Below are 27,907 nucleotides of genomic sequence, written 5' to 3'. Positions count from 1 at the left end.
ATTCATAAAATAACGAAGAGGAAGGAAGACGCGCTCTTCAAAAAGGAGTGAACTTCTTCAAAATGTTGGCCCCCGATGCTGGTGTCACATCGTCGCTCAGAATATAAATAGTGCAATCGTTTAAGAGCTTTGAAATACTTCCAAATGCGCTTCTTCTTGTCTGCAGCGTTTTCGTTTATTGCAGCGTACAGAGTGATGCTTGATTTATGTATTTGTTTAACAGTAGGACACTAGCTCATGACCTGGTTGACGTGATATATATGTCTACAATGTGTACTTTTTGCAATCGTGAAACAAATCAATGGAGGTTAGAAGTAGAATGTGTAAGCGATTTCCTTTTGAATCTTACTCACGTGATATAATGCCCTGCTCAACCAGCTGCTCTCGAGTTCGTCTCTGCTGCAGACAAAACTGGAGAACTACAAGACACACACGACAGATAAGTCTAACAAACCTATTAAAAGGAAGTCTGTTTTTTCTTTTCTTTTTCCACTTTTTGATTCATTTTTATATTTTATTCCAATCGAGGCGTAATAATATTTCTGGCAAAGTTAAACCAACCAAATCCACTGGTTATTTGAAATGTTCTCTTTATGTCAATTTACCAAAACTTCAATTCGCAAAATCCAAATGTAGCTTCAAACTGAGTATTACAAGTACGTGGGGCTGATTGAGCTGCTTTTTGAGCTGGTTCCAATTAGGGATGTCAAAATTATTCGGTTTATTGATGATTGTGATTAATCAGGTTAGAATATAATCATACAAATTACAGAATGATAAATTGCTGAAATTTAAGACGCAATAATGTTGTTTTTTTGCTGTTAATGTCATATTTACTTTATTCTATAATTTATTTCACAAACCTGCTCTCACACTACAAAAATGTATTAGACAATGGGAACCAAGGGACATGAAAGATTTCCCCGTTGTGTGGTCAGTATGTCAATAATTGTAATTAATAATTAAAAAGTGATGTTTCTTCTCACTTTAATGGTCCAATACAGGGCACATCCCATAAATCCAATGCAAATCACGAGAGACTTGTCAAAATACAAAGCTGTTCTGACCCCAGACAGACTACAAAAAAGAAAGAAAAACACTGAAAAGAATAAATTATGATAAACTTAGAGTGGAAGTGGATATCTTTAGTAATCACCAAGTAAGATTCCCTTAACAATTCAAAGATTAAGAAACCACTAATGCCTCTGATGAAAGCTCGGTGATGCACGTCTGGTCAATACAGTGTCCGACTATGTGCAGTTACAGCTGATAAGTTATGGGCGTACATCAAAGTTGAGGCCACACGTACTGCCTCCCCCCCAGTCAATATAAACTACACCGAGAGCGGAGTTAAAACAGCTATAAACAAAGCAGCGTGGACATGATTCAAGACAAAAACACGGATTAGAAAAGAAGGCCCCAGCTGATAAATGAGGTGCAGTCTTGGCAATGTTCACGCCGCAGCGAGAAAGGGTCCAAGTTTGCATACACACTTTTGCACTAAATCAACTTTTATTGTTGGCCCTCGCGTGGAATTTCAACGTGTTCCTCTGTGTTTCTAATGATGATATCACACAACGGGATAAAATGAACAGACGGTGATATCGCTTTAGTTTCAGTTCTAACTTCTAAGCGAGTGGATCATCTACTAATAATAGGTTTGTAATGTCGGAGTGCTTAGAAACGGCTTGCAGTCCCAGGCCAGGGTGATGTCATGACCATAAATAACTTCTTGAGCGCTGCATTACACATGAAAGTAAAAATGTATTAAACAAGAAGAACTACATACGGAACTGCCATAAGTGGATATACGCACAAGAACAAGAAACGTGGTAACCCTAATTAACATATGGAGTATTTACAGGGTTAGTTTGGCCCTTGAAAGGTTTTACGGGGATTAAAGGGGAAAAAGGCAGCGATTCATGAACTACGATAATATCTGACCTAAAATTGCACTGTTTAAAATAGTCTTTTTACATCTTCTTGTCTGGGGAAACAATATTTTTAAACCAACTATCGTCAGAGCTTATCGGTCATTAGTTGCTCTGGATTCTCCAAAAATAATAATAATAATGTTATCAGCCACGAAAAAACAAAACCAGACCAGTAGATCCCTTTTTATCATAGCAACTAAAACTGTAAGATTATCTCTTTCCGACAGTCATTGTTCTACTGCATCCAGCCTGAAATACTGTAAATAAACTAGAATAAACACGTCATAATAACTACACGTTTAATAGCCTTAATAAAGCATGAACAAAGACGTCAACAAATAGTTTATAAAGAATGATTCTGTCTTAGTAACTACTTCATTAATACCGTAACCATCACCGTAATCTCTCTACCCCGTTGTAAAGTAGTTACTAACTTTGTTCATGCTTCATTAAAGTTAATTGAGGCGTAGTTATCATAAAGTGGTACCTCAAATACATATGTTTTTGTGTTATTTTCCCCCACCACAGTAATTACACTATTCATGTGTTTCAGTCAAATGATTCCTTCCTGGTTTGAAGGATTTCGTGAGGACCTTTCCCCATTCAAATGTAAATAATGTTTACATTTGAATCGCCATAATAACGTTGGACTACTATGTCAAAGCTTTGAAATCATGTCCGAAACCCAGAGCGGTCATCCAAAGGCCCGCCACCCCATCATCCTGTACTTTAGCAAGACCCTAATTCATAACAACAACTACAGAACGCTAACAAAATGCAAACACAAAGTACTAGTGTGCAACATAGCGCTACCATCATATGCACACTATCATTATTGGAGAGACCAATGCAGACACAGTGTACTCTTATCATTGCTATTTGCATGTTTTTGGTTCGTTTAAACTTTATGCAGTTTTTAAGGGAAAACAGCGCCTCCCTCTCCCGTCTCCAGGGAAGGACGCTGTGTCTGAACCAGTCTCACTGAGTCACACAAGCAAAAATAAACGGGACAGCTGTGAGAACAAGTCCTGGGAACCACCAAATTTAGGGGCAGTTGAGGGGGCAGGAAGGGGACCGTGGACTGGTGGGTAGTCGGGGGACGCACAGCCATCAGGACTATGGGACACAGTGTTTTGTTTTTGCTTGTTTTCTATAAGTGTATAAGTGGATGTAGTGAAAATCTGTACCCAAGGGAAATTACTACAGAATATCCCTCAAAAAGGTACACTATATAACCTCTCTGGTGGAGGGTACACGTTGCCTGCTTGTCTCCATAGCGATGTTATGGCATTAAACTGATTTGACTTGCAATTATTCAATTATGGGTATGTTTATTGCTCAAAAATACCTTTAAAAACACATTCTCACAGTGAACAGCATGGCCTCTCCACAGATCTGAACTGTAACTTGGCTGGTGGCAAGCCAAGATAGATACATTTAATTTAGGGCTGTATTACTCGACTAATCCTTTTGTTTAGATTATAAAGATTCATGGGACTAAAGCAGAAAGGAGAAGTCTAGAGTGACTTAGTTGAAGATTTGGTATTTTTTGCTATTTATATATTTTAAAAAAGGAAGATTAAACTCATGATGCACAGGTTTACTCTTTATAAATACATTGTTTCCTAATCTATTTTCTGCATATATATTTTTCAAATCGATACATAAAGATAGTTTTGAGAGCTTTTGCCACGCTCAGTTTTAACTACTCAACCAGCAGAACAGAATGTTTTTAGTCGACTGCAGCCCTGGTTTTAAGCCTTAGTCTGGAACATTCTACGCAAAGTTATACATCATAGAGACAAATTGTGGCAGACTTCCCACCAGACACGCTAGTGCACATTTAACTTCTCATTTAGAGACATTTGCATTATTATTGTTCCCCAATCCTTGCCTGAGTGACTACCTGTTCCTATAACTAATACGCACACATAAGACATCAGAACTGGCTTTTTTGTGTGTTTTTTTGTATTGCCATTCAATTTGACAGTAATGAATGCGACATGGAGCGAACTTTATATCAAAACCAAGAAAAGCCACAAAGAATGCAGGGTTTCATTTGTGCGTCCATCCGCCTCTTTGGGGGTCAAGTCTGCGGGGGTCACTTGTCAGACTTGAACCCTGGCTAACCTGCCCATGATGCAACCTGCCTGGCTCACGCCGCAGCGAGGTAAACACAAGGTAGCAGTTGATGTAATCTTTGATCCCACACCAAGATCCCGGAGGTCTCCTTTTTTTGATTTTCATTTGATTTTCGGAAGAAAGTCAAATACGACGAGAAATATGTTTGGTGCGGTTTGCTCTCATGCTGCTATGACGGAGCTCATGTTAGTTTAGGCTGAGTTTACTGCTGACTTTATGATTATAAATATTAAATCTGCCAAATACAACTATATTTAGCGGAGATTAATACGACATATCAAGAGAAAAACAAATAGAAAAGGGATATTACAAATCAGTGTATCTGGGGTTGAAACTAGCTCATAGTGGAACACAGCCATAACTCTGCAGTATCCCTAATACAAAGATATATGGAATACTTAAGTGCACATGCCAAAACGAATATGCACACGTTGGCTACATCTGACTTTGAAAATGTATTTATTCAACACATATTGTACTGCAAAAAAAAAAGACATGTACAAATTAGGTTAGGTTACTCTGACCGCCACATACCACAGACGGTACGTGGCGGTCGGATTTTGATCAAAATGATAAAGGTCATTAATAAGCCAAGACATTTTATTACTGTACTTTTTGTTGCCAATCTGAATCATTGCTTTGCTAAAAAGTTGGTGAAAAGCATTGCACTGATGATGGAAGCAGGTGCTGTAGGTTGTAGTTGTAGATAAGATGGGTGCAATATTTACCATTAAGGAGTTTCACACTGTCATTCCAGTAACTTTCTAAAAATACTATTTTTTATACTTATTGGCAGGACTTTAAAATTTGAATTATACCTCAAATGCTAGTCTTGACACACTTATCTGAAAAGGGGCATTATTGAGCAACTTTCTCATGCCTACGGTAACCAAAGCACATTTTTTAATCTATCCGCCACCATTTATGTCAATATGATTATCCCTTATTCCCTTTTATCAGTAAACTGTTAGCTCTACAGCAAAATGACAAATGGCCCTGATTCCGTGATAAATAATGGCGGGAAAAAGCATTGTTTTGTTACTTAAATGTAATCAGAGAGCTGGCTTGTTTGCAGGCACTAGACAGGGGCACATTTTTCCTTGGCTGCAGCCTTCAACCCGAGTGAGTGGGCGTGTCCTATACGCACACACTTTCTTTGCCAGTTAGAGCTATTTTTAGACCAACGATAAAACTGTGATTACATCGTAATAAAGAAAATGTAACAAGGAACATGTAAGGCAGCGTGATATGCTTAAAGAAATAGTCTTTATTTTTGTGAAAACCATATTGTATGGAACTCTTTCTTTTCTTCTATTGTAACTTTGAGCACAGTGTGAATGACATATAATATAACTGACATAGCAGATGATGTTCCTTCTTTATTCATAATTGAGAGCAGCAGATACAGGAACAAACAGACCAATTATATTTATATTTACTACAATATTAGTACCAATGTTCTATCAATTTAATAAGATAAGAGAGCTTTCATTTGTCCCACAGTGGAGAAAATCCAGACATGGTTTATTAGTAACTAGTTCTAACTAATTTAAAGGTGGACTATGTAACTTTCCTGGTTGGGATCTTGTCTCCGTGGAGATATTGTTGCTTTACCAAGTTCCACAGTATGATATTAGTTTTATCTATCTTGTTCGTGCTATTATTGCTCAAAAATGCCCTAAAAAAGATATATGTACTCTCAACTCTCTCCACAGATCTGACATGTACAATTGGCTTAGTGGCGTCACCTGCACGTCTTCATGGAGATTTTAAGAGTTTAATGCCATACTGTGGAACATTTCAGGAAAGTTACAAAAGTGACATAGCGCACCTTTAAGTTAATCCAACCGCTTTTGAAAAAAACTCAAATCTAAACAGTCACAATAATGATTTGAATATGCAGTCATATTTAAAACTATAGTAATTGAGGAACCATTTGTCTGTTTCAGAAGAAGCAGGTTATAAATAAATTATACATCACTGCATTAGACAGAAAACTAAAGTATATTTTAAACTTCTACCAGTTGTGGGAGAACACTTGCCTAAGCCCGGTTTGATGGTTTAATCATCTACTGCCCTGTCATTTTCAACATCCAAAACATATTAAAAGTACACATTGCAAATCATTGGCTCCATTATGAGTTGGTACCTGTTTTGAACTTGCCCCTGCAGATCGGGGGGGTCTCCACTTGAAGGCAGGCCATAGGGGACAGTGGTACGGCAGACGTCCAGCTCAGGAGTCCCATGGAGCGAAGAGGCCGGCCCGGAGCAAATCACTGCCCAGCGAGGAGTCACCGAAGGCAGCTACGAAACCACCGCGAGCCAGTCCCTCCTCTCTTTGGCTCCGGCTTGGCCTCAGCCGACCAAACTGTGAGTGTGTCGGTCTAACGTCAGAAGGAGGAGCTGGAGGGAACACAACAAGTCTGCTGAAGTTAACCCTCGCTGGTCTCGCTCTCTCCTTCCCCCTCAAAGGAGTCAGCCCCACGAGAACTTTGTGTACGAGTTTTGGGATCCAGGAAATTCTCTGACAATCTGTAATATCAAAAGAAGAAAAAGTTGGAAACACAAATCTACGGCCAAGACTAAAATGAACAAGATTTTGTCCTGAGGGAAAATAAAAAGCAGCTTAACGTTGGCAGTGGTGGAAGAAGCACAAACGTGTGCAGAAAAATACTCAAGTAAAGGTTTTGTAGTCAAAAATCTAGTACCTGTTTGAACATCTATTTCACACAAATAAATTTGTGTGAATTAAATGTAGTGATTTTGATAAAGAATTGTTGAGATCGTTGGTCAATTCCTTAATTTTTGTAATGATTTTTGATGTAGTGTTTTTGTGCATATTTTAAATTGCTCAGTTCTGGGGCTTAAACTGAAAACCTTTAAGCAGAAAGTCACCATCAATGTGCTTAAAATAACTCCTCAAACCAATGTTCTCCTTTTTAAGTCCAGTTAAAAATAAAAAAGTGGAGTGAAAAGTACAGAAACTTGGCCTCAAATGTCGTGAAGTAAAAGTAAAAAGTATCCACTGTAAAAACTACTGAAGTAAAATACAGATATCTAAAAGTGTTACATAAGTACAGTACTGTTAGTTGAGATTAAATTAGAATTTGTTGTTGATTTTATGTACAGGCTGATCTACAAGCCCTTAAATGACTTAACAGTTTTATTAATCTCTTTCAGAATTACTTGCACTGAAAAAAGTGAAAAGTACAAATATAGTTTAAACACACTGTTGAATACAGCAACATTTGCTGAAAAGAGAAAGCAAGAGCGTATATTCACTCGTGGCTTGATGTGGGTAAAGAAGCTAAACAGGAAGTGAGATAACGAGGAATTAAGGGCGTTTTTTTTGTGGGACGGCTCCACGAGGGCAACAGAGTGCAACCCTTAGATGTCAAGGTGTAGCAACACACTGGCTTTTCTTATTCTTTCACTTATTCTTACTACACTGAAGAGACAGACAGATTTCCAAAACTAACTGAAGAAATCATAACAATAAATAGAAATAAACTCTCTAATGTGCAATGTTGGACAATGATTTTAAACTTTATCATCATGGTCAAAATTCACAAATGTGTTTTTTGGTAACATGGTATATATAACATACTATATACTACTATATACTAAAGATGCTAATAGTAAAATATAGTAACATTTAAAACAATGTCCAATAAAAGGGATGCATGAATAAGAAATAAAATTAACTTAGAAATAGAAAAACAAAATATACAATCAAGAATTCAACACTAAATATCACATCTTTTGAATGGTTCTCAAAACGTGGCCTGTAAACAGGAAGCTGAACTGGCCATAGAAACAACACATAGTTTTAAAGCTGACCGCATGCACCTGTCCAAATTTCCATTTTCAAATCGTGTGCTGTTCTTCCCATTCTAAGAAATCATTTAAAAGTCAAATGTTCAGTTTGACCTGAAACGATCTTAGCATGACTTCTTTTTCCTCATAAATATTGAGACTACTGTACATTCAGGGAACTGTGGTGAAAAGAGCATAACTTCAATCAAAACCTTTACTGAAGAAAGGCATTTACTGAATAGTTTGTATTCTTATTTTGGATATGAGTGTTGGAGAGGAAGATGTAGACGTTGCATACTAGAGAGAGTCCAGACTAAAACTACAATGCGAAGACAAGCTAAACAAAAGGCTATTATTTGAATTTACTGAATTGAATTATCACAACAACAACAAAATAAGTGGCAAGTTAACCGAGTTGCTTTGTATTCATAATAATACACGGTCATCCATTTCTTGATATACTGCGTACAATGTTCTGCAAATATAAACTATTTTTCAAAAAGAAAAACATGTCTACAATGCCAACCCGATTGTGTTACTGGCTCCAAAGCTCTTCTAATCTAACTCAATGACTCATAACACAAACAAATTGTTCAAATCAACTTGTTTTCATGAACTGGTTTTGGTCTTAAATGGCCAAAGGGTGAAGTGAGGGCAAAACTGATGGTTACGTTATTACTATTACCCAGACATCCAGAGAATCCAATTTACATTGTTTCTCATGGTTTTTACTGGATAGTCTGAAATGGTCTGGCTCCCTGTTATTCCCCGGAATTATTGTCCCACCGTGATCCTCGATATATCGCCATAAGTCATTTTCGGCGTAATTTCCCAAACTACAATCTTGTTGCTTGTTTATAGAGAGGAAACTTGTTTACGCAAATCATTTGACATTTTGGCTGTTTTGATTAAAAAGGGTGTATTTCATTTTGAGTTTGTGCAGGTCGTGGTTTAACAAAGAAAAATGTTGTTAAAATGTATTGAGTTCTTTAGAAAATAGTGATATATCGTAGCATGAGCAATATATCAATTATCGCAAAATCGTGATATTATCGTATCTTGTGATCGTGTATCGTGACTAGCATCGAATCGTGAGGTGATTCCCCGCCCTGGTCCAGAACAAACTGAGGGTGTATAAGAGTTTCAACTTAGTGCAAAGACAATATATCTTCCACTAATTACATTATTTTACATGCTCAAACACTTATATCCTAAATATGCCCAGGTCAAAGCTGAAAAGCAGAGGGGACCGAGCGTTCTCTGTGGCGGGGCCCAGGCTCTGGAACAGCCTCTGCATGTTTAGAGCTGCTGAGACTCTAGAGCAGTTTAAATCCTTGTTAAAAAACTACCTTTTCTCTCTGGCCTTTTAAACACCGACTGAGTTGAGTCATTATTGTTTATTAACTTCATGCATATTTAATTGCTTGTACCCTATATGACGTATTGCACTTTGTTCTTTTAAAGTTGTGCTTTCTAAATAAACATCGATATTGATATTGATCCTATTACAAAGATATCGCTACGCTCTTGTAAGTCTTCTCAGGCCATTGCAAACAGCACTACTCTATCATGCAATAGATGAAAGGAAAGAAAGAAATAAAAATCACATCACACATTCATTACTGTTCATTTGTTCGACATTATTTGTTTTGTTTGTTTGTTCCTGTGATTGACTGCAATACATGAGTCACGTCGATTTGAAAGAGTCAGAGATTGCATAATTTTCCGTGCAGACCTCCCACGACACAAAGCGGTCCTGTAATCTCGCCATAACAAACGTCAGGACAAAGTCTTTGGCTGGATGGTACACAGCTGTGGTTCTACCTAATTATGTACGAACATTAAGGCTAAAGAACGGCCACCTACTTCATATTTATGTGTAAACAACATTGACCTTTTTGGCGTGAAGAATTTGAATCAAAACAATTCTCTTAATTTTTTTTTACGATGTGTTTGATTTACAAATGCTCGTAAAATAGCAGGGATTTTTCATGAATCCCTTGTGGTAGATTATTTTATGTACAACAAATAAATGTATTAGTTATGAGTCTCTAGAGTTGTTCAAACTTGTCACTTTGGCCGTGAAATTGTTGTTTGAGAATGTAATGTTTTAGTTGTGTTTACAAAGTAGTTCAAAAGTGATTTAGGGTCATTCTAATTTTTGGCATTTTTACATGATGATGTTGATGTTTTGTGTCAGATGCGCTTTCCTTACAAAATATTGTAAATAATATATAATAATATAACTCTATTGTGGGACAATTTATGTGAGATCGATTTTTCAATGTGCACTATGTGCCGGTAACTTTTTTGGTGGAGGGTGCGCCGACTGCTGGTCTCCATGGAGATGCTTTGCCCGGAATGTTCCATAGTATTGCATTAAACATATCTATTTCCATAAAGACAAGCAGATGATTTCACCAGACCAAGTTGCAGGTCAAATCTGTAAAATAAAAAAAAAAAGATTTATTTTCCTCATAATCATTGAGCTCAGATATGCATTATTGTTAATAAAACATCTGTAAATTGTTGCGGAGACAAGCAGTTTTGGCCGAGGTGCGACTTATACTTATATTTATACTTATATACTTATACTCCGGAGCGACTTATATGTGATATTATTTGTTATTTTCACACTTGCAACCGCATTTCATACTCCAGTGCAACTTATATATGTTTTTTTCTTCTCTATTATGCATTTTTTGGCTGGTGCGAATTATACTCCGGTGCGACTTATAGTCCGGAAAATACGGTAGTGCTCCTTTAAATAAATCCACAATAAAGATATCAGGCAAAATTGGAAACCCTGCCACAAAAATAGTGGAAAATCCGTGCTTAGACAAACCATTTAAACGTGCTCTGCCAAAATCCACTGATAAAGCCACTTCACATCAAAGCATGCACTCTTCTCTATCTCTGTGAACAACATGTGCAAAAACATTAGGCTGCTTTTTCCCCAAAGTCCATTTGTGACAAACAGTGAGCAAAGAATAACAAGATCAGCGTAAAAACGATGTAATCCCCTCTCCATTCTGCACTTAAAGGCTTAAAGAGTCATCCTGCATTTTTTTGATGCTTTGGGCCATAATCAAACTCAGGTGCAGTGATAAAAAGTCATTTATACGGCTCCACTCCCTCACGCGTGTTTACTATAGAAGCCAGGCTGTGTCAAATTCCACATGGATCCAGCTCTATTTGGGCTCTGAGTAAGACCAGGTATGCATGAGAGGGGTCACACAATGTACTGCAAATGTGTTTATTGCAGCGGTGGAAGAAGTACTCCAAATACTGTATTATTAAACTACTGCTACTTATAAAGGATTGAAATAACCCAATATAAAACTCATTATTTGATTTAGTAATCAAATAATAATTTTCTGAACGATACACAGATTCCGAATTATGTCATGTGCTGCGTAATTACACCAAAAATGTAGTGTTTTTGATGGAAAACAGTTTTGTCTGTAATTGTACTGTATCAGGACCTCAAGCATCATCCCTGTATCGGTAATGTCAATGTCTCATATTCACAGGCCTTTCGCGTTCTAAACAACTAATTGATTAATTGAAAGAACAATCCCCAGATTTATCGATTGCCAACATAATCATTAGTTGCAGCCCAAGGTGGGTTATTCCAAATAACATCACTCAAGAAACAGAAAAGTGAATAAGTCTCATGACTGCAAGTTGACAATTCAAAATTAGACATAACTTTTGTCTTAAGCAGACTTACATTGCTACTACTAACTACTAACTATTACTACCTACTACCTACAACCACCTACTACGACTGACTACTGACTACTAATATTACCTACTACTACTACTACTACTACTTCTAGTAGTACTAACCACTACCACCTACCTACTATTACGATCTACCACTAATTTCTACTATTACCTACGACTATTCCTACTACTAACTACTACCACTTACTTGTACTGACTACCTACTACTACTACTACTAACTACTACCACCTTCTACTACTACTGATTACCTATTACTAACTACAGCCACCTACTGACTCCTTACTACTACTCAGATCCACCATCTACTACAGTTTCGATCTACTACTATTACCAACCAACTACTACTAAATATTACCAATTACTACCAATTACTACCAATTACTACCAACTACTACCAACAACTACTGACAGCTACTACTACATACTGCTACCAACTACCACAACCTACTTAATACTATCAACTACTACAACCAACTACTACTATCAACTACCACTACAACCAACTACTACTACAACCAACTACTATCAACTACCACTACAACCAACTACTACTATCAACAACCAACTACTATCAACTACCACTACTATCAACTACCACTACTACCACTACAACAACTACTACTATCAACTACCACTACAACCAACTACTACTATCAACTACCACTACTATCAACTACTACCACTACTACCACTACCACTACCACTACCACTACCACTACCACTACCACTACCACTACTACTACTACTACTACTACTACTACTACTACTTTTGCACTACCTGCTTCCGAAGAGTGCACACGCTTTTTTGCTCGCTCCGCTTGCTATTGCTGCTTTCCTTATTTATTTTGCTTTTTAATCAGTTTTTGTCTTCCAAACATTTTTGCTTTAGACTTTTTCAAGTAAACCAAGGATTTTAAGAACATTTTTCCAGTTTTAACGACATATCTGACGCCAGCGACATGTCCGGGAGAAGAAGGGAGAACTGTGAACGCTGTCGGAAATATCAACAAGAAATTAATGAGCTGAAAACACGGATATTTGTTTTGGAATCTGAAAAAGTTCTTCACGATACCATTCCTGTGTCAACCGATGGTAAGAAGAGCACACTTTTTACAAGAAAAACTGCTACTTTCAACCTAAACCGCAGTGAATCTGTGTCGTTTCCAAAACTGTCTAAAAACCAGAAAGACCAGGCTGTTTCTTGGAACAAACTTGGAGCAAAGCCTAAACGATACAAATATAACGTGAAGTCACCTAAAATACAGCTCACCAACAGATTTTTACCACTTTCAGAGATGGAATTAAATGAAAAAAGGAAAGATGACGTGGCCAAAATACAGCGAGGAGGATCTATGCCAGGAGCCAAGGTCACGCAGATTGTTTTGGTTGGGGACGGCGCGATAAGTCACGTGACGCATGAAAAGATAAACACACATTATTTTCCAAGCGCCACTGTTTCTGAGATAACGTCACTCCTTCCAAATATTATGGCTAAGCATGGAGGAGCTAAACAGCTGATTGTGCACATGGGTGCAGTGGACATGCGGCGGGAACAGACTGAAGTTTTGAAAAAAGACTTCTTGAAGTTATTCGACGTGCTTGATAAAATGGAAATCAAAACATTCATAAGTGGACCTCTTCCAAACATCGACAGGAGGATAAACAAGTTTAGCCGGCTTCTTCAGCTGAACACATGGCTGTCCAAAGAGTGTTCCCCGAGAGGACTACACTACATTGAGAACTTCTATCTATTCTGGAAAGACCTGTTTAAGAGAAATGGCCCCCACCTATGCAGAGGTGGAGTGAGGGTGCTGACAGAGAACCTGCTCCACGCTCTGAGGCATTGGACTGGGCCTGGACAGGGTCCTGAGCAGATAGTTAGAGAAGAGAGGAATGAGAGAAGAATTCCTGCTCCATCAGCCAGAGACCGAGCCAATGTTTCAACATCAAAAGCACCACAACCTCAGCCTCCACCAAAGGATTCATCAGCAGCTGCTCCACCACCACCAGCAAAGGATTCAGCTCCAGCTGCTCCACATTCACCTCCACCGCCTCCAGCAAAGGAACAATCTTCAAAGGCCTTGGACCCATCTGTGACAAGCCCAACAACATCCCTGTCATCGCCCCTGCCTTCACACCAGCCCTGGGTTCCCCCTGCAACATCTACTCCCACTAAAGATTCATCATTCTCCTTCTCATCTCCACTCTCACCCATGGGCCTTCCCAGCCATTTTGAAAGTCTGATCAAATCAGGCATTAAGATGGCTCCACTCACGCCCAATATAGCAAGGGCTATGCCAATACTTATCAACTCTTCACTGCACAAGCCGACTACACCAACAAAAGCCCCACCACCCATCCCCCCTCGCCTCTCACCTGGTCCCAAACTCTCCTTGGCTACAAAAGCCCCACCACCCATCCAACCTCGCCTTTCACCTGGTATCTCCCATAGCTAGGATGCACTGGGTCTCAGCGTTGCCGGGACTTATTGTCACATTAAAAATCAAACCAACCCGGGGCCCTATGTAAAAAGAGCCCCCCCTAGTGCTATTTCTGTAGTCACATCATCACACAGATGGAAAAACAAAATGCGAATCAGGCCCAATCTGAGAAATGTGATTCATATTCCCTGTGAAAAGATAAAGCCCAGTCTCACTGAAACTAGTCTGAAACTTGCTGTGCAAAATGTCAGATCCTTATGTAACAAATCTCTCTTAATTAATAATTTTATTTCTTCTTTTAATCTTGATTTTATGTTTTTAACTGAAACATGGCTTGACAAAAACACAGGAAATGTAGTTCTGATAGAATCTGCTCCACCCAACTGAATCTGAAACACAGGAAAACAAAAAAGGGGGTGGAGTCTGTGCTGTCTTTAGAGATGAAATAATTACCCGCAGGTTGTCTTTTGGGGTGTTTTCATCATTTGAGTATGTATCCTTTAAAATGGAGCTAAAACGGTCTCCATCCATTCTCTTCATTGTTTTATACAAGCCTCCCCAGCACTGCCAAAGTTTTATTGATGATTTTACTGAGATGCTTTCAGTCATATGCACAGACTTTGATGGTTTGGTCATTACAGGTGATTTCAATGTGCATGTTGATAATATTTGTGACAGAAACGCTAAAGAGCTTGATGCTGTCCTTGAAACCTTCAGTCTTACTCAGCATGTGAGAGGCCCCACCCACAGCAGAGGGCACACTCTAGATCTCATAATTACAAAAGGGGTAAATATTTCAAATGTTAATGTGATCGATGTTGCTCTGTCTGATCATTTCTGTGTCTTCTTTGACCTGTCTGTTTCTCCCCAACCTCCGGTTGGTCCTGCAGTTGTTCAGAGGAGACACATAAGTGATGGCACAGGTGCACTGTTTATGGAAATGATAAACTTTGAAAATGTCTCATGTTCTAATGTAAATGATTTGTTGAACTCTGTTACATCTAGTGTTTTGAATGTTCTGGACACCATCGCCCCTATAAAGGCTAAAATGGTTAAAAATAAGCAGAAGGCTCCGTGGAGAAATGATGATTCGGTCAGGGCACAGAAAAGGGAGTGCCGCAGGGCCGAACGGAAATGGCGCAAGTCAAAGCTCCAGGTTCAAAAAGAGATTTACAAAGAAAAGCTGAACATGTACAACCTAATCTTATGTAGAACTAGGGAAAGATATTTTTCTGAAATAATTGGAACCTGCAGTAACAACTCGCGTGTCCTGTTTGCCACAGTAAACAGATTAACAAACCCTCCAGCTCAACTGCCGTTAGAACTCATTTCCACATCCAAGTGTAATGAGTTTGCATTATTCTTTAATGACAAAGTTCAGGGCATTAAAAATGCTATAAATCCGACAATGCAAAAAATTACCCTAAAACCACCAAGACACTTAGAGCTAACTCACTTTGCACCAGTAACTGACAAAACTGTCCATGAGATCATCACCAGTCTGAGTTCATCTACATGCTGCCTCGATGTGTTACCCACCAGATTTCTAAAGTCTGTGCTGAACAGTTTGTTAGCACCATTCACTCACATAGTTAACATGTCGCTTCAATCTGGAACATTCCCAATGTCTTTGAAAACTGCGGTCATAAAGCCTCTCCTAAAAAAGAGCAGTCTTGATGCCGCAGTACTGTGTCATTACCGGCCTATCTCTAATCTGCCATTTTGGGGCAAAGTCCTTGAAAAGGTTGTTTACCAACAGCTCACAGATTTCCTCTTAATAAACAACTCATTTGATGTTTTTCAGTCAGGTTTTAGACCTCATCACAGCACTGAGACTGCTCTTGTCAAGGGGACAAATGACATCCGCCTGAACACTGACACGGGCAAAGCCTCAGTCTTAATTCTGTTAGATCTGAGTGCTGCTTTTGACACTGTCGATCATGGGATCCTCTTACAGAGACTAGAGGACTGGGTGGGCATCACTGGCACTGCCCTAAACTGGTTAAGGTCCTATCTGGAAGACAGGAAGTACTTTGTTGAAATTGGTAGCTGTGTCTCAGACCACATGACCCTGACCTGTGGAGTGCCCCAAGGGTCAGTCCTGGGTCCCCTTCTGTTCAACCTCTACATGCTGCCGTTAGGTCAGCTGATACGCAGTGAAAATGTGTCCTATCACAATTATGCAGACGACACTCAGATCTATGTTTCACTATCGGCAGGTGACTATGGACCAGTAGATTCACTCTGTCACTGCATCCAACAGATCAGTGTGTGGATGCAAAACAACTTTCTCCAGCTGAACTCAAACAAGACTGAAATAATCGTTTTTGGCCCACAGAAACAAAGAGAAAGTGTTAGCGGTCACCTCCAGAGTCTCGCTCTAAAACCTACAAACCAAATTAGAAATCTGGGGGTAATAATGGACTCAGACTTGAACTTTAATAGCCACGTCAAATCAATAACATCAGCAGCTTTTTACCATTTAAAAAAACTTGGCAAAATCAAAAATATAGTGTCAAAACCAGATTTAGAGAGACTTATCCATGCGTTTGTCTCCAGTAGATTAGACTACTGTAACGGCCTGCTCACTGGCCTCTCCAAACGAGTTGTAAAACAGCTACAGTACATCCAGAACGCTGCTGCTCGGGTCCTGACTAGAACCAGGAAGTATGATCACATTAGTCCTGTTCTCAGGTCTCTGCACTGGCTCCCTGTGGCTCAGAGAATAGACTTTAAAGCAGCTCTGCTTGTGTACAAGTCTCTCCATGGCCTAGCACCAAAGTACATCTTGGATATGTTAGTGCCATATGAACCATCTCGGACTCTGAGGACCTCAGGGACCGGCCTCCTGCTGGTGCCCAGAGTCAGGACAAAACATGGGGAATCTGCGTTTCAGTTTTATGCAGCTAAAATCTGGAACAGTCTTCCTGAAGATGTGAGACAGGCTTCTACTCTGACAATGTTCAAATCTAAGCTAAGAACAGTTTTGTTTAGCTGCGCATATGACTGAAAGGATTTTTTCTTTGCACTCTTCTCTTTTGTTTGTGATTTTATTAGTTTAGAAAATCAGTTGGATTGATAATTTTTAATTTAGTTAATTTTATTGTATTTCTGTTTCTGTAATTTCTTTGTGATTTGAATGCATTTTTCCTGCTGTGTGAAGCACTTTGAATTGCCTTGTGTATGAAATGTGCTCTACAAATAAACTTGCCTTGCCTTGCCTACAACTACTACTACTACTACTACCACCACCACCACCACCACCACTACCACTACTACTACTACTACATCATCATATTCCATTTAATGTGCAGTGCAGCGTTTAGAGCGCTGCCTTTTAGCATCAGGTATCTTACATAACACTTGGATCACATTTTGATTGAAACCATGGCCAGGAATGTGCCCTACGGACGGGAGGCTCGTCGTCATGGCGTACTGTTCTTTCTGCCGACATCCGAATTTATGGGAGAAATCTTCAAATAATTGCAGACCCCGATGTCAAAAGAGCACATTTTGAAATAAAAGTGGATATTGGTTCTCACAGGGGAGTCGCCAAAGCACATACTAGCGCTACATCCCATGAAGGCCATTACAGATGGTGGGAAAGCCAGAGGGAAATCCCATAAGGACTGCAGCCCGCTTTGAAGCTACTACACGCTGTTGCCACCAGAGGCTAAATACATGTGGCAAATTCACACAAACACCCAGTTACAAATGGCACACGCTGCTTTGACAGTCGTTTACGTGTGTTGCACTTCCAAGACAGGCATTACGGTCACAGTATTTACGCCGCCCCATATGCTAGAACGGTAATATCAAGATTTATGGGCATAGGATTGACTGATGGTAATATAAGATGTGTTGTGTTAACGTCGGGAACTCTGATGTACTGATTTCTCAAAGCTTCTGGTAGCCATTCAGAAAGGCCTCCGAGATTTACTCTGACGTTCGGTATCTCCTCCGACCGATCTGTGATGTCAAACGTTGTGGCAAAGGAGGGTTATTTTAACTTAAGTTGAACCAGTCACAACATATCATCGAATCACTGGATCCCATCAGAGCAAAAATGTGCGTTATGGATAGGGCTGTCACAAAAATATTGATAAAAACTGATACTAACCAGTAACAATGTTGAACAAATGAGTAGAAACAGGACAAAGTTGGACCTTTCTTGAATGGTTTTGGAATAGTTCAGTAAAAGACAATTATTTTGTGTTGAAAATGTCAACTCGTGTGAAGTTGGCTCCTTGTAGTGTCCGTTTCGCTCGAAAAAAGGTGTCTTTGTGTTTGTGCATCCTCCATTTTTGACATTTATAAGTTATTGACTGGCGTGCACAAATGCAGAACCAAACTATTGAATTTATTATCGTTACGGTATTGAAATCGGTATTGAGCCTTTTCCTTTGTATTGAAATTGAGGTCGACATTTTAGTATCTTAATCGCACCGGCTAAGGCTAAATGTGTTATTATCAACTTTTAACAGGTCAAGTATCACATTTCTATAAGGCAAATGAGTTAAAAACTGAGGCAAACTGGTATGTTTTATGTGCCTGGCGACAAGGAGGTTAAAAAAGAAGATTTTGAGGAGTTAAGCCACAAAGTCTCAGTGTCCATGGCTTATATTAGTAGACTTACTTAGACTCTTTAACTTTAAGGGGAGTTTGAGTTGATGAAACCTGCAGATAAAAGCCGTAAGTCAGCTTGCGGTTCGCACCTCACCTAATTTGGTTCAACTTTCTTTGCCATACCGCTACTCAACACATTTTCATTTACCCTTTCAAACGCTGCGCACTACCTCCACCGCGGTTTATTATCATTGTCATGTCATTTATGATTTGAACGCAAGTAATGGTGAATGCCTTCATGCCAGTTGTTTCGTAAGTTGTTTGTTTCCCCGAGTGGTCGTGATTAAAAATGAAAAAGAATACAATTGAGCAACATTGTGCAGCTTTAGTTGAGAAAGATCCCATAGAGAGTTGTGGTTAATTTGTCATTGTGAAGTTTATGCATGCTTATCCACCTCCAGGACGCCACTAATCTAACACATGTCGACTTTATCAGCCTATGCATCTGTACTCATCCGAAATAAGGGAAATAACTCGTTTCTGTAACTCACGTTGTAATTATGCAATAAAGCAACTGCATATATTTACAATGAATAATGCCAGTGCTGAAACAAAAGGTTTTATCATTCAGGGATAAATGTTCGTACTAAGTAACTGGATTAAAATGGTTACACTGTTAAATTACCATTGTTTACTAAAAGGGTAAAAGTACAATTAGGATTATGTTGTCTTAATGATACTTACTATAATGGTCTTTTACGTAACTATTCTTCTGACCGTGAATGACCAAGTTTGAGTTATTTTTGTCTGGTCGAAGCAATGAAAACACATGACACATTATTCAGCTATTAGCCCAGGAACACAATCCATGACCTGCTGCTTAAAATAGCCAATTCATAGAGAACTTTAGCAGCTGGAACCGATACTATTAAATAAAAAACAACAACAAAGCAAAACATGGATAGAACCCCCCGTGTCACCGCAATCTGGACAACATACAACATGCACCTCCTTCACACATCCTCTCACATTCCTGGACGTCAACAAGCGTGACTTTCCCATAATGAACACGCAGTATCACCGGGCACTGGCCAGTTCTCAGCGGGGGGTCGTCCCGGGGTCGACCACAGACAGAAATAGGCCCCTGTTTGCTCGCTGGCACTGTGCACTGTTGTTCTGCTGCGAGGCGAGCAGAAAAGGGGACTGGAAGTTTGGTTTGGGGCAAGAATGGAAAGCTGGCGATACGGTGCCCTGCAAGATCAAAACAGAGAGATCAAAATATATACTCGTGTTGGTACTAGTGTCTATATTAGGCCTGAGAAATGCGAGATACGGGCAAATGATGAGGGAGAATGTAATGTTATGGCAATATGACCGCAATTGAGCAACAGAATATTACAGATTTAGTAGGTTGTCGGATAAGAACTTTGATAGACCACTTTCAGTTTGTACAAGCTAAGATATATGATGTAGGGTGAAAAGGATAAGCAAAAGAGTTGAGACTAAACAATAAGTGGTAAATAAACAAGTTACGCCTACTTGAAAATATTACATTTACCAATTTTATGACATTTATGACATTTTTAGGCACGTTCAACTTTTAACTTGTGCCTCTGGTGATTTATGTTTATTGTATGTTTATTTATTGTTGTCCTTTTTCTGACTTGCTAAAAAGCTGATAAATTGTTTTAGAAGGAGCATGGGAATTGAATCGAACTTTCTGCTTTAGGAAATACAGGGTTCATTAACACGTTCATGGAGGATAATGAACTTAAAGTCAGATTTGTTTCTCAGAGCTGCTATTAGAAGTTAGCACACAAGTTAGCACACTGTAAACATAACACTCACATTAGAAGTTTACGTTTGTAACATGCAACTTGAGTTACTGTTTCCAAAGAACCACTACAATGGGGAGTTGAACCACAATGTTTTCAGCTTGGCAAAAGTCAAAGAATGCCATTTAATTGTGAGATTTACAGGACACGAAGCGCATATAGATGTTTTCTCTTTGTCTATTGATTATACGCCAGTTACCCTTGTTTTTGATACAAGACTGCATTGTTTAAACCTCCAACAGTGACGCAAACAGACCTGACTGACACCGTGGAGCTGCTTCCACACTTACACGTCAAACTGAGGCAGACGCTTTTTTCCTCTCACCTGAAATCACCCAAATGTGAGCTAAAGGTGAGTGTATTTATCGGCATCTAACCCTGACATCACAATGATTTTGGAGCCAACTGCGAACCGACTTTTACGAGTGTAATATGGGAGCCCGAACACGTCACCGCTCACACAATAAAACAGGAGACTTTGGGGAGTAGAGACATTTCAACAAAAGGTCAGTGTTGATAAATAAGCAATGTTTTGGAAGTGAGACTAAACCATTGCACTTATCTAATGGTCCATGAGTCATCCAACCATAAAAGTCTTAGTCAATTAAATTTGCTCCACAAACAAATTTTTTAAAATCAACCCACAATCTGATACGATTCTCAGTGGATTGCATAATGATGTAATGGATGCAGTAACACTTTGTATTTTAGTTTAAAAAAAACAACTGGAAATCACTTTCTGTGTTTTATTTCCTTTGATTAGATGACAAGGAGTTCATTTTAAGTGTGTTGTTTGTTAAGAAACATACAGATAAAATAGGAGAATAAATAGACAAAAAGTACAGAGAGAATGCAATCCATCTGTAACTTTATTTTGTAATATTTTCTGTGGGGATAAATAATAAGGGGTGTGCAACTTTCAGACAACCATTAAAAGGTGTTAAACAATGCTGTAAACATTAAAGAGGATGAACATTTACCCCTGAACGAGTAAATCCATGTGCACAGTCCAAATCTTGACACTATTTATCATGCAATGACACGTTGCTGTAGCTTTTCTTCTGCTGCATGAACAAAATGCACAGATGCACATCGCCCTTTACCGCTGCACTACGACCATAAGTGAAAGCAGTGTTTGCATTAAGAGCTACTGAAGCACAGTCAGTCCACTAGACTTTATGTAATACAATCACCGGTTTGTTGCTGCTGACTCAAGAGGAAAGCCTAATACCTAATGTCATCTGCGGCCTTTACATTGCATTAAACGTAGAGAATGTGTGAGCTCTTTCTTCTAATGGCATTTACAGAGCAAATATTAAGCCTTGTGATGAGTGATACCGTGAAGTAGTCAGACAAACAAGGATTTAAGGAGTTCCTGAGCGGTAAACCCCCCCCCCCCCCCCCAAAAAAAACACATAATGTAAAATGACAGTGAACGCACCGCACTTATGCTGAGGCCTCGAGTCAGTGATTGGCACCGCACGACTTTTCCATGCCTGAGTGGAAAGTGAAAAACCACCGCGGCTTTTCACTTCAGACAATTTGTACAACTGGAAATATGTGGAGAACACCTCACTGCATCATGTAACTTTTGGAATCACACTTTAAACTTCGTTACAATTGGTAACTGTACTTTCAATACAATATACATACTGTAATTCATTATGTTAAACTAATAGAAGTCTTTTTTTTAATGGTAAATAAATATAATTATCACTCAGTATTATTATGTATTAAGACTTGATAGTTGCTTTTGTCCTCGTTGCCCTGTAGCCTATACATTTTTCATTCATTTGTTGTTGTAATAGCAGGTAACAACAACAGTGTAACTAAGGCCTCAGACTAACAAGCTGCTCTAACACAGTCCAGACCTCGGAGGAACACTTAACCACTGCAACAATTATTTAAGCATAAACAAAGCTATGTTGTTTTTATATGCATACTGTAGCAGCCTATTCCACAGAGCAGTAATCAAAGTCCATGTGTAATGCTTTGCTTAGGAGCTGTCCCCTGTTGCCAGCCTCCCATGCTCTCACTATACTCACACCCACTGTCATCTCCTCGCAGCGGCCCGACTTCCTGACTCTGTGCTCTGGGAAACTGAAGTTACCCTGATTACGGACATTTCCTTCCTCCTCCACTGAAGCAGCAGCAGCAGCAGTAATGGCAGGAATGGCCCCAGTATTTACTCTGAGCCTGGAGTGGTAAACTCTAAATCCCACACCCACATGGCATCTGCTTCAGGGCCCGGAGGGGTCAGATGTGCCTGGGAGAGGGCCTGCATTTGTCCCGACGCAAAACATGAGGGAGAGGGCTGTTATTTACATCATACGGACAGTTTAAATGTTGAAGCTATTTACGCAGCATGGACTGGATACTGGTTAATGCACACACCTACAACAAGACCTTTAAATGCCTTTAATTTCAACAATGAAAACGTAACATGAGTCACAATACAGCCTATAGTATATTAAATAAGAGCATAATAATATGCCTTTTCTATTTGCTTATTATTGCTTATATTTAACCCATCTTCATTTCCATGCTCTCATTAAAAGTGTAAACTTTCTCTATTTAGGATTAACTGCTATAACGTTACACTGAAAGCTATTTTAATTTTTTTTGTGTGGCTATAAGTTTAGTTAAAAAATGCACCACTAGGGGGCAATATAATTGCATATTCTTTTGGGTTGTCATCAGCAACAAAGTAAAATTAATGTCTCTGTTTTTCTATTGGGAATGATTACAATACAAAGCTTACACAAACATTAGAATAACAATAGATCAATACGGTATTTCTCTGAAGAAAAGCAATAAAAATGGAACAAAGGGATATTCCCAGTAAGTTTCAAGTTATGAAAGCGAGTCATTTAGACACGCGTGTACTCCAAGAGTTTCAGGACATAATCCCCCACCCTGTTGTCCTCTATCACGGCACTGAAATGTATATGAATCTGTTTGGTCTCGCTTTAGTGCATATCCACTCTTCTGCCTCTGTCCAAATGATCCCAGTCTAGCCTTTCTGAGATTCTGACCTAATGGTAGTGATCTCGCAGGAGGCTAACTTTATAATATTCATTTCTGGTCCACAATTTCTTATGGGGGACACATGGTATAAAACTTTAAGGTGACTTTAACCATGTTATATTAATGTTTTATTTCGATTGATTCATGCATGTTTAAATAGTCCTGCATTTTCAGGCTTAAGTTTTTCACCTACTATACCCCCCTATCCCTGCCCACAGCCCTGTACATAGTTACAATTATTTAAAAAGGTCTGACACCAGGTGGAGCAATTAAAAAAAAAAAAAAAAGGAAAATTTGCTGCTCGCTACAGTTAAATATCACTATCATCACTACTAAGTTTTTAACAGGATGATTAGGCCGTCTGAGATAAATATTGCTGTCTAAAATGAAACAAAGTAAAAAAACATCTACATATGTTATAGTTCAATATAAAATACCAGAACAAAAAATCACATGTCTTCTTTAACCTGTGTGACCTTGGGGCCCAATTTTTTCAGGACAAAGTAATATTTTTGTGTCCCTCAAGGTGGTGCTCGTTGCCCTGAACCTTATAGTTAAAAATGAATGACTGTCGTTTATGAATTTCAATTTTCAAGATGTTTAAAAGGTGTATGTCCATTTCAATTAAATATACGGCCTGTGGGTTGGAATTACAAGTTCAGTTCTTGCATCAAGACTTTTGAACAGTAAATACCACCGGTGGCTCTGATGCAAAATACCTGAAAGTTGGGCCAAAGTGACTCCCCTGTACTTGGATTACACTGCCATCTAGTGTCAAAATGACTTTCAAGTGTGCATTACAATAATGGGCATGCATTTTTCTACTTTTCCATCCTGCTGGGACCGCTCACAGAAGCGCATAACGAGAGAAGCCACAGTGAAAACGCCAACATCCCACAGCCTGTTAGTGGGCTGATTGAGTCCAGTAGATGACCCATTTGGCTCAATAAAAATCCCCATTGTATCCAGAGCAGCATCTGGTGTCTAAAAATATGATGTATCCAATGCTTAAAGTACTATTTCTCTGCAGTAATTCTTGCAACTCACTCAGAGCCACAGGGAATGGCCAAAGTTGTCCTCCTGAAAGAGTCAATAGCCTTTTTTAAAGTTGAAGAAATTGCCTCATGTTATGGGTTAGGGTTAGGTTAAGGTTATGAATACCTTTACACTTAATTATAGTAAGCCAGTGTAACATTTATATCTGTCCCGGGTCTGGTAGTAATATCCCACTATAAACCCACTATAAATAATGACAGAATAAAATGTTACACTTGCACTTTTCCTACCACCACCACAAAAGCCACACAAAATAACAACAAAAAGTATTCCTAAAAACTACAGGAAGGCTACGGGCTTGAAAATAAATGTTGATGTTTTAAGATGATGGTTAAGTGGGAACAAAATGTCAGAACCAGACGACTAAGATAGAAATAAAACGCACCGATCCAGCGTTTTCAGTCCCAATAACGATGTTGATACTTTGGCTTTGTATTCACTCTTACCTGATATTCAATGTGTAACAAAACAGATCAACATTTGAGGCAAAACCTTCAAGTAACAACAGAACAGCTTTGTATGAATAAAAGATAAAACATTACGAGACTTTCTCAGCCAACAACGACTTGTAAATAGTCTCATTACATCAATATTATAGATACAACCAGGATATCGACTGGACCCAATATCCAATCCTGCATTTTTCCCCTGGATCTGCACAGTATCGTATTGGTGCGTCCTAAAATAAAACCATTATTTGTATGTTTACAATATTTACTCCTAAGATTTGGTGCCAAAAATAAACTGTTTTCACAAGGGAGCTATATTTTCCCACATTGAGCTGGGAAGACCTGAGACTTTCCTTGGAAGGTCAAATATAGCCCCATTTGAGTGTATCTGTGCCAGACTCTCCCTGTGTGTTTGAGAGATCAGCTTTAGCTCCAGTGAAATGTGCTGGGCCTGAAATAGGTCTGATCGAAGAATAGTGTTTCACATTTCATGGCGCAGGAGACCGACCCAGGCAGTTAAACCCATCACTGGTGTCCTCTGTTGTTCCCCACTCCTCCAGCGAGGAGACACACGGCCCAAGGGCATTTGAGGCCAGACAGGTTCAGATAATAGCCAATAAATAAATAAGTTGGTTTAATCAACTTAGGCACGCTAGTGACCCAAAGAATACATCTATTCTTAGGCTTTATGGTAATAAGAGTGAACAAGTGCCCTATTACAAATACTTGGGCATCTGGATTGATGATAAACTCTCTTTCAACAAACACGTACAAGAGCTGACGAATAATCTTAAAGCCAGATTGTCATTGTTCTTTAGAAATAAAACGTGTACTCCTCTGAATTGTGGACAACAGTTAATCCAGGCTACATTTCTTTCAGTTCTAAATTATGGTGATATTATATACTCTATGTGCATTCTACAGCAACAGTGTTTAAACTTCTGAACTCAGTTTATCATTCAGCTCCAAGGTTCAGCTCTAAGGTTCAGCTCTAAGGTTCAGCTCTAAGGTTCAGCTCTAAGGTTCAGCTCTAAGGTTCAGCTCTAAGGTTCAGCTCTAAGGTTCAGCTCTAAGGTTCAGCTCTAAGGTTCAGCTCTAAGGTTCAGCTCTAAGGTTCATTACAGGAGAAGGAGACAGAACTCACCACTGTGAATTATATTCTAAAGTAGAATGGCAATCATTGGATGTGAGAAGAGAACAGCACTGCATTTTGTTTATTTAGAAAGCTCTCAATTATTTTACAATCTCAGAATCAATATGGAGCTAGGAAAAAAGGCTTTCAGAAACTTTGCTCCTGATCAATGGAAAAAAACTCAAAGACTTTTAAATTAACTGATTTTATGTCTTGTATTTGATTATTATTATTATGTATTGGTATTTTATCTGTATATCCTGTGTTTGTTTGTATAAAATGTAATTGTGTAAATGTGTTTATGTGTTAACAGGGCGCTCTTGTAAATGAGAGCGTGCTCTCAAGAGCCCTCCCTGTATACAGAAAGGTTATAACATGATAATAATACTAATCACCATAGGGAAATATTCATCATCATTAGGATCAATTCAAACCACCGGAAAATGCATATACTCACCTCTATGACAGGTCTATCTTTGCATAGTTACAGCTGTCAAAAGAATTGATGTCCAGACACTAATCAATACTCAAAGTTGTAAATAAATAAACAGGGCAATATTTCCATAAATCATACATTTTCTTGTCCTGAAAAGTGGAATGGTCTTTTTGGTCTATTGAAAACAATATCAACTATAGAACCTTTATTTTGAGTCAAAATTGAGTATTAAATATGGACAACACTAAGGCCTTTAGTCATAGTCTTTAAGGCAATAGTCGTTGTGTCATGCATATTCAAGCTTTATTTCCCTCCATTTACAACCGCTGCAACCATGAACTACTCATATTTACAAGTACTTTGCCTCTTTCATGTCTAAAAATAGGACACAAAATCTGTGCAAAATTGAACAAAATGGGCATTTAGTGGGCTGCCTCACCTGGGAACGCGCTGGACTCACTCAGACACCGCTGCTTCACTCCAGTCCGAAATCCCTGGGAAGAGTGCCAGCGCTGCCAGCCCATTTTTGGCTATCTGTGAAATGGCAGGTCTACAGTCTTTGGCCCTTCAAGCGGCTAATGTCCCCTGCACAGAGAGCATTGTGGCCCCCCTTCTTCTTTAGCCTCGTATCTGGGTCTCACATAATGGGTTTCTTTCTGAAAAGACAAGGTGAATATAGTCAATGACATCTGAAAATAACCACCTGCAGCTCAAACTCTAGAAATGACAACCGATGTATGAACTGTGCAAATGATACTGGTGTTGAAAAGGTGCAGTAAAGCGACGTGGTTAAGTGAGCGCATTAACTCGACTCGTCGTCAACTTTAAAGGCTAAATAATATTACCATTTGAGAACAATGAAACGGCAGTGGCTTCTTTGTATTCTCCGATTGCCTCCTGTTTGATTGAGTTGCCATTGAATATATTTTCTTTGACTCAATACATGCTGTAAATGTACCTCTAATGTTGCACGTGTGAAATGGTATTAAAGGTGCACTATGTCACTTTTTCTGGGCTGCTTCACCTGCTTGTGTCCACGTAGATGTGCTGCTTTGGCGGTAACGTTTCACAGTATGGCATTGAAGTTATCTCATCGTAACCATAGCGCCATCAGGCCCAGTTATAGGTCCGATCTGTGGAGAGGCGACCCTACTCCCTGTAAGAATGCATGTTTTTGGGTTTTTTTTCGGGGCCAGCATTACAATAGCTCAGAATTTAGTCCCAGTTTAACCAAGTCTAACCCAGTTTGATGTGGGCCAAGGGCAAAAGTAAACGCCCCCTTAAAACATCTGTTATTGAATAAATGCAAAGGTTTTAATGCC

General features: G+C 39.0%; 1 protein-coding gene across 2 annotated transcripts in view; it reads right to left on the bottom strand.

Moving 5' to 3' along the window:
* The window catches only part of mrtfbb (myocardin related transcription factor Bb), a 52,726-nt gene extending 25,536 nt beyond the window's left edge, over window positions 1-27,190 (bottom strand). Inside the window, exons 1-3 of one of the 2 annotated variants that reach the window (XM_072443054.1) lie at window positions 27,025-27,189; window positions 6,226-6,608; window positions 354-419 (exon numbers count right to left, since the gene is read on the bottom strand). In XM_072443054.1, coding sequence (XP_072299155.1) covers window positions 354-419; window positions 6,226-6,322 — 163 coding nt within the window. In that variant the 5' untranslated portion in view covers window positions 6,323-6,608; window positions 27,025-27,189. Of the gene's footprint in view, window positions 1-353; window positions 420-6,225; window positions 6,609-27,024 lie in introns of both variants that reach the window. The other variant, XM_072443055.1, reaches the window with a different exon arrangement.
* Between the last annotated feature and the right edge of the window lie 717 nt (window positions 27,191-27,907).

Source organism: Eucyclogobius newberryi, unplaced genomic scaffold (genome assembly GCF_026437365.1).
Source record: "Eucyclogobius newberryi isolate DKJ021-1_F unplaced genomic scaffold, fEucNew1.0.hap1 SCAF_13, whole genome shotgun sequence".
NCBI lineage: Eukaryota > Metazoa > Chordata > Actinopteri > Gobiiformes > Gobiidae > Eucyclogobius > Eucyclogobius newberryi.
Note: the sequence above shows the minus strand (reverse complement) of the source record. Positions and strands in the feature narration are given on the sequence as shown.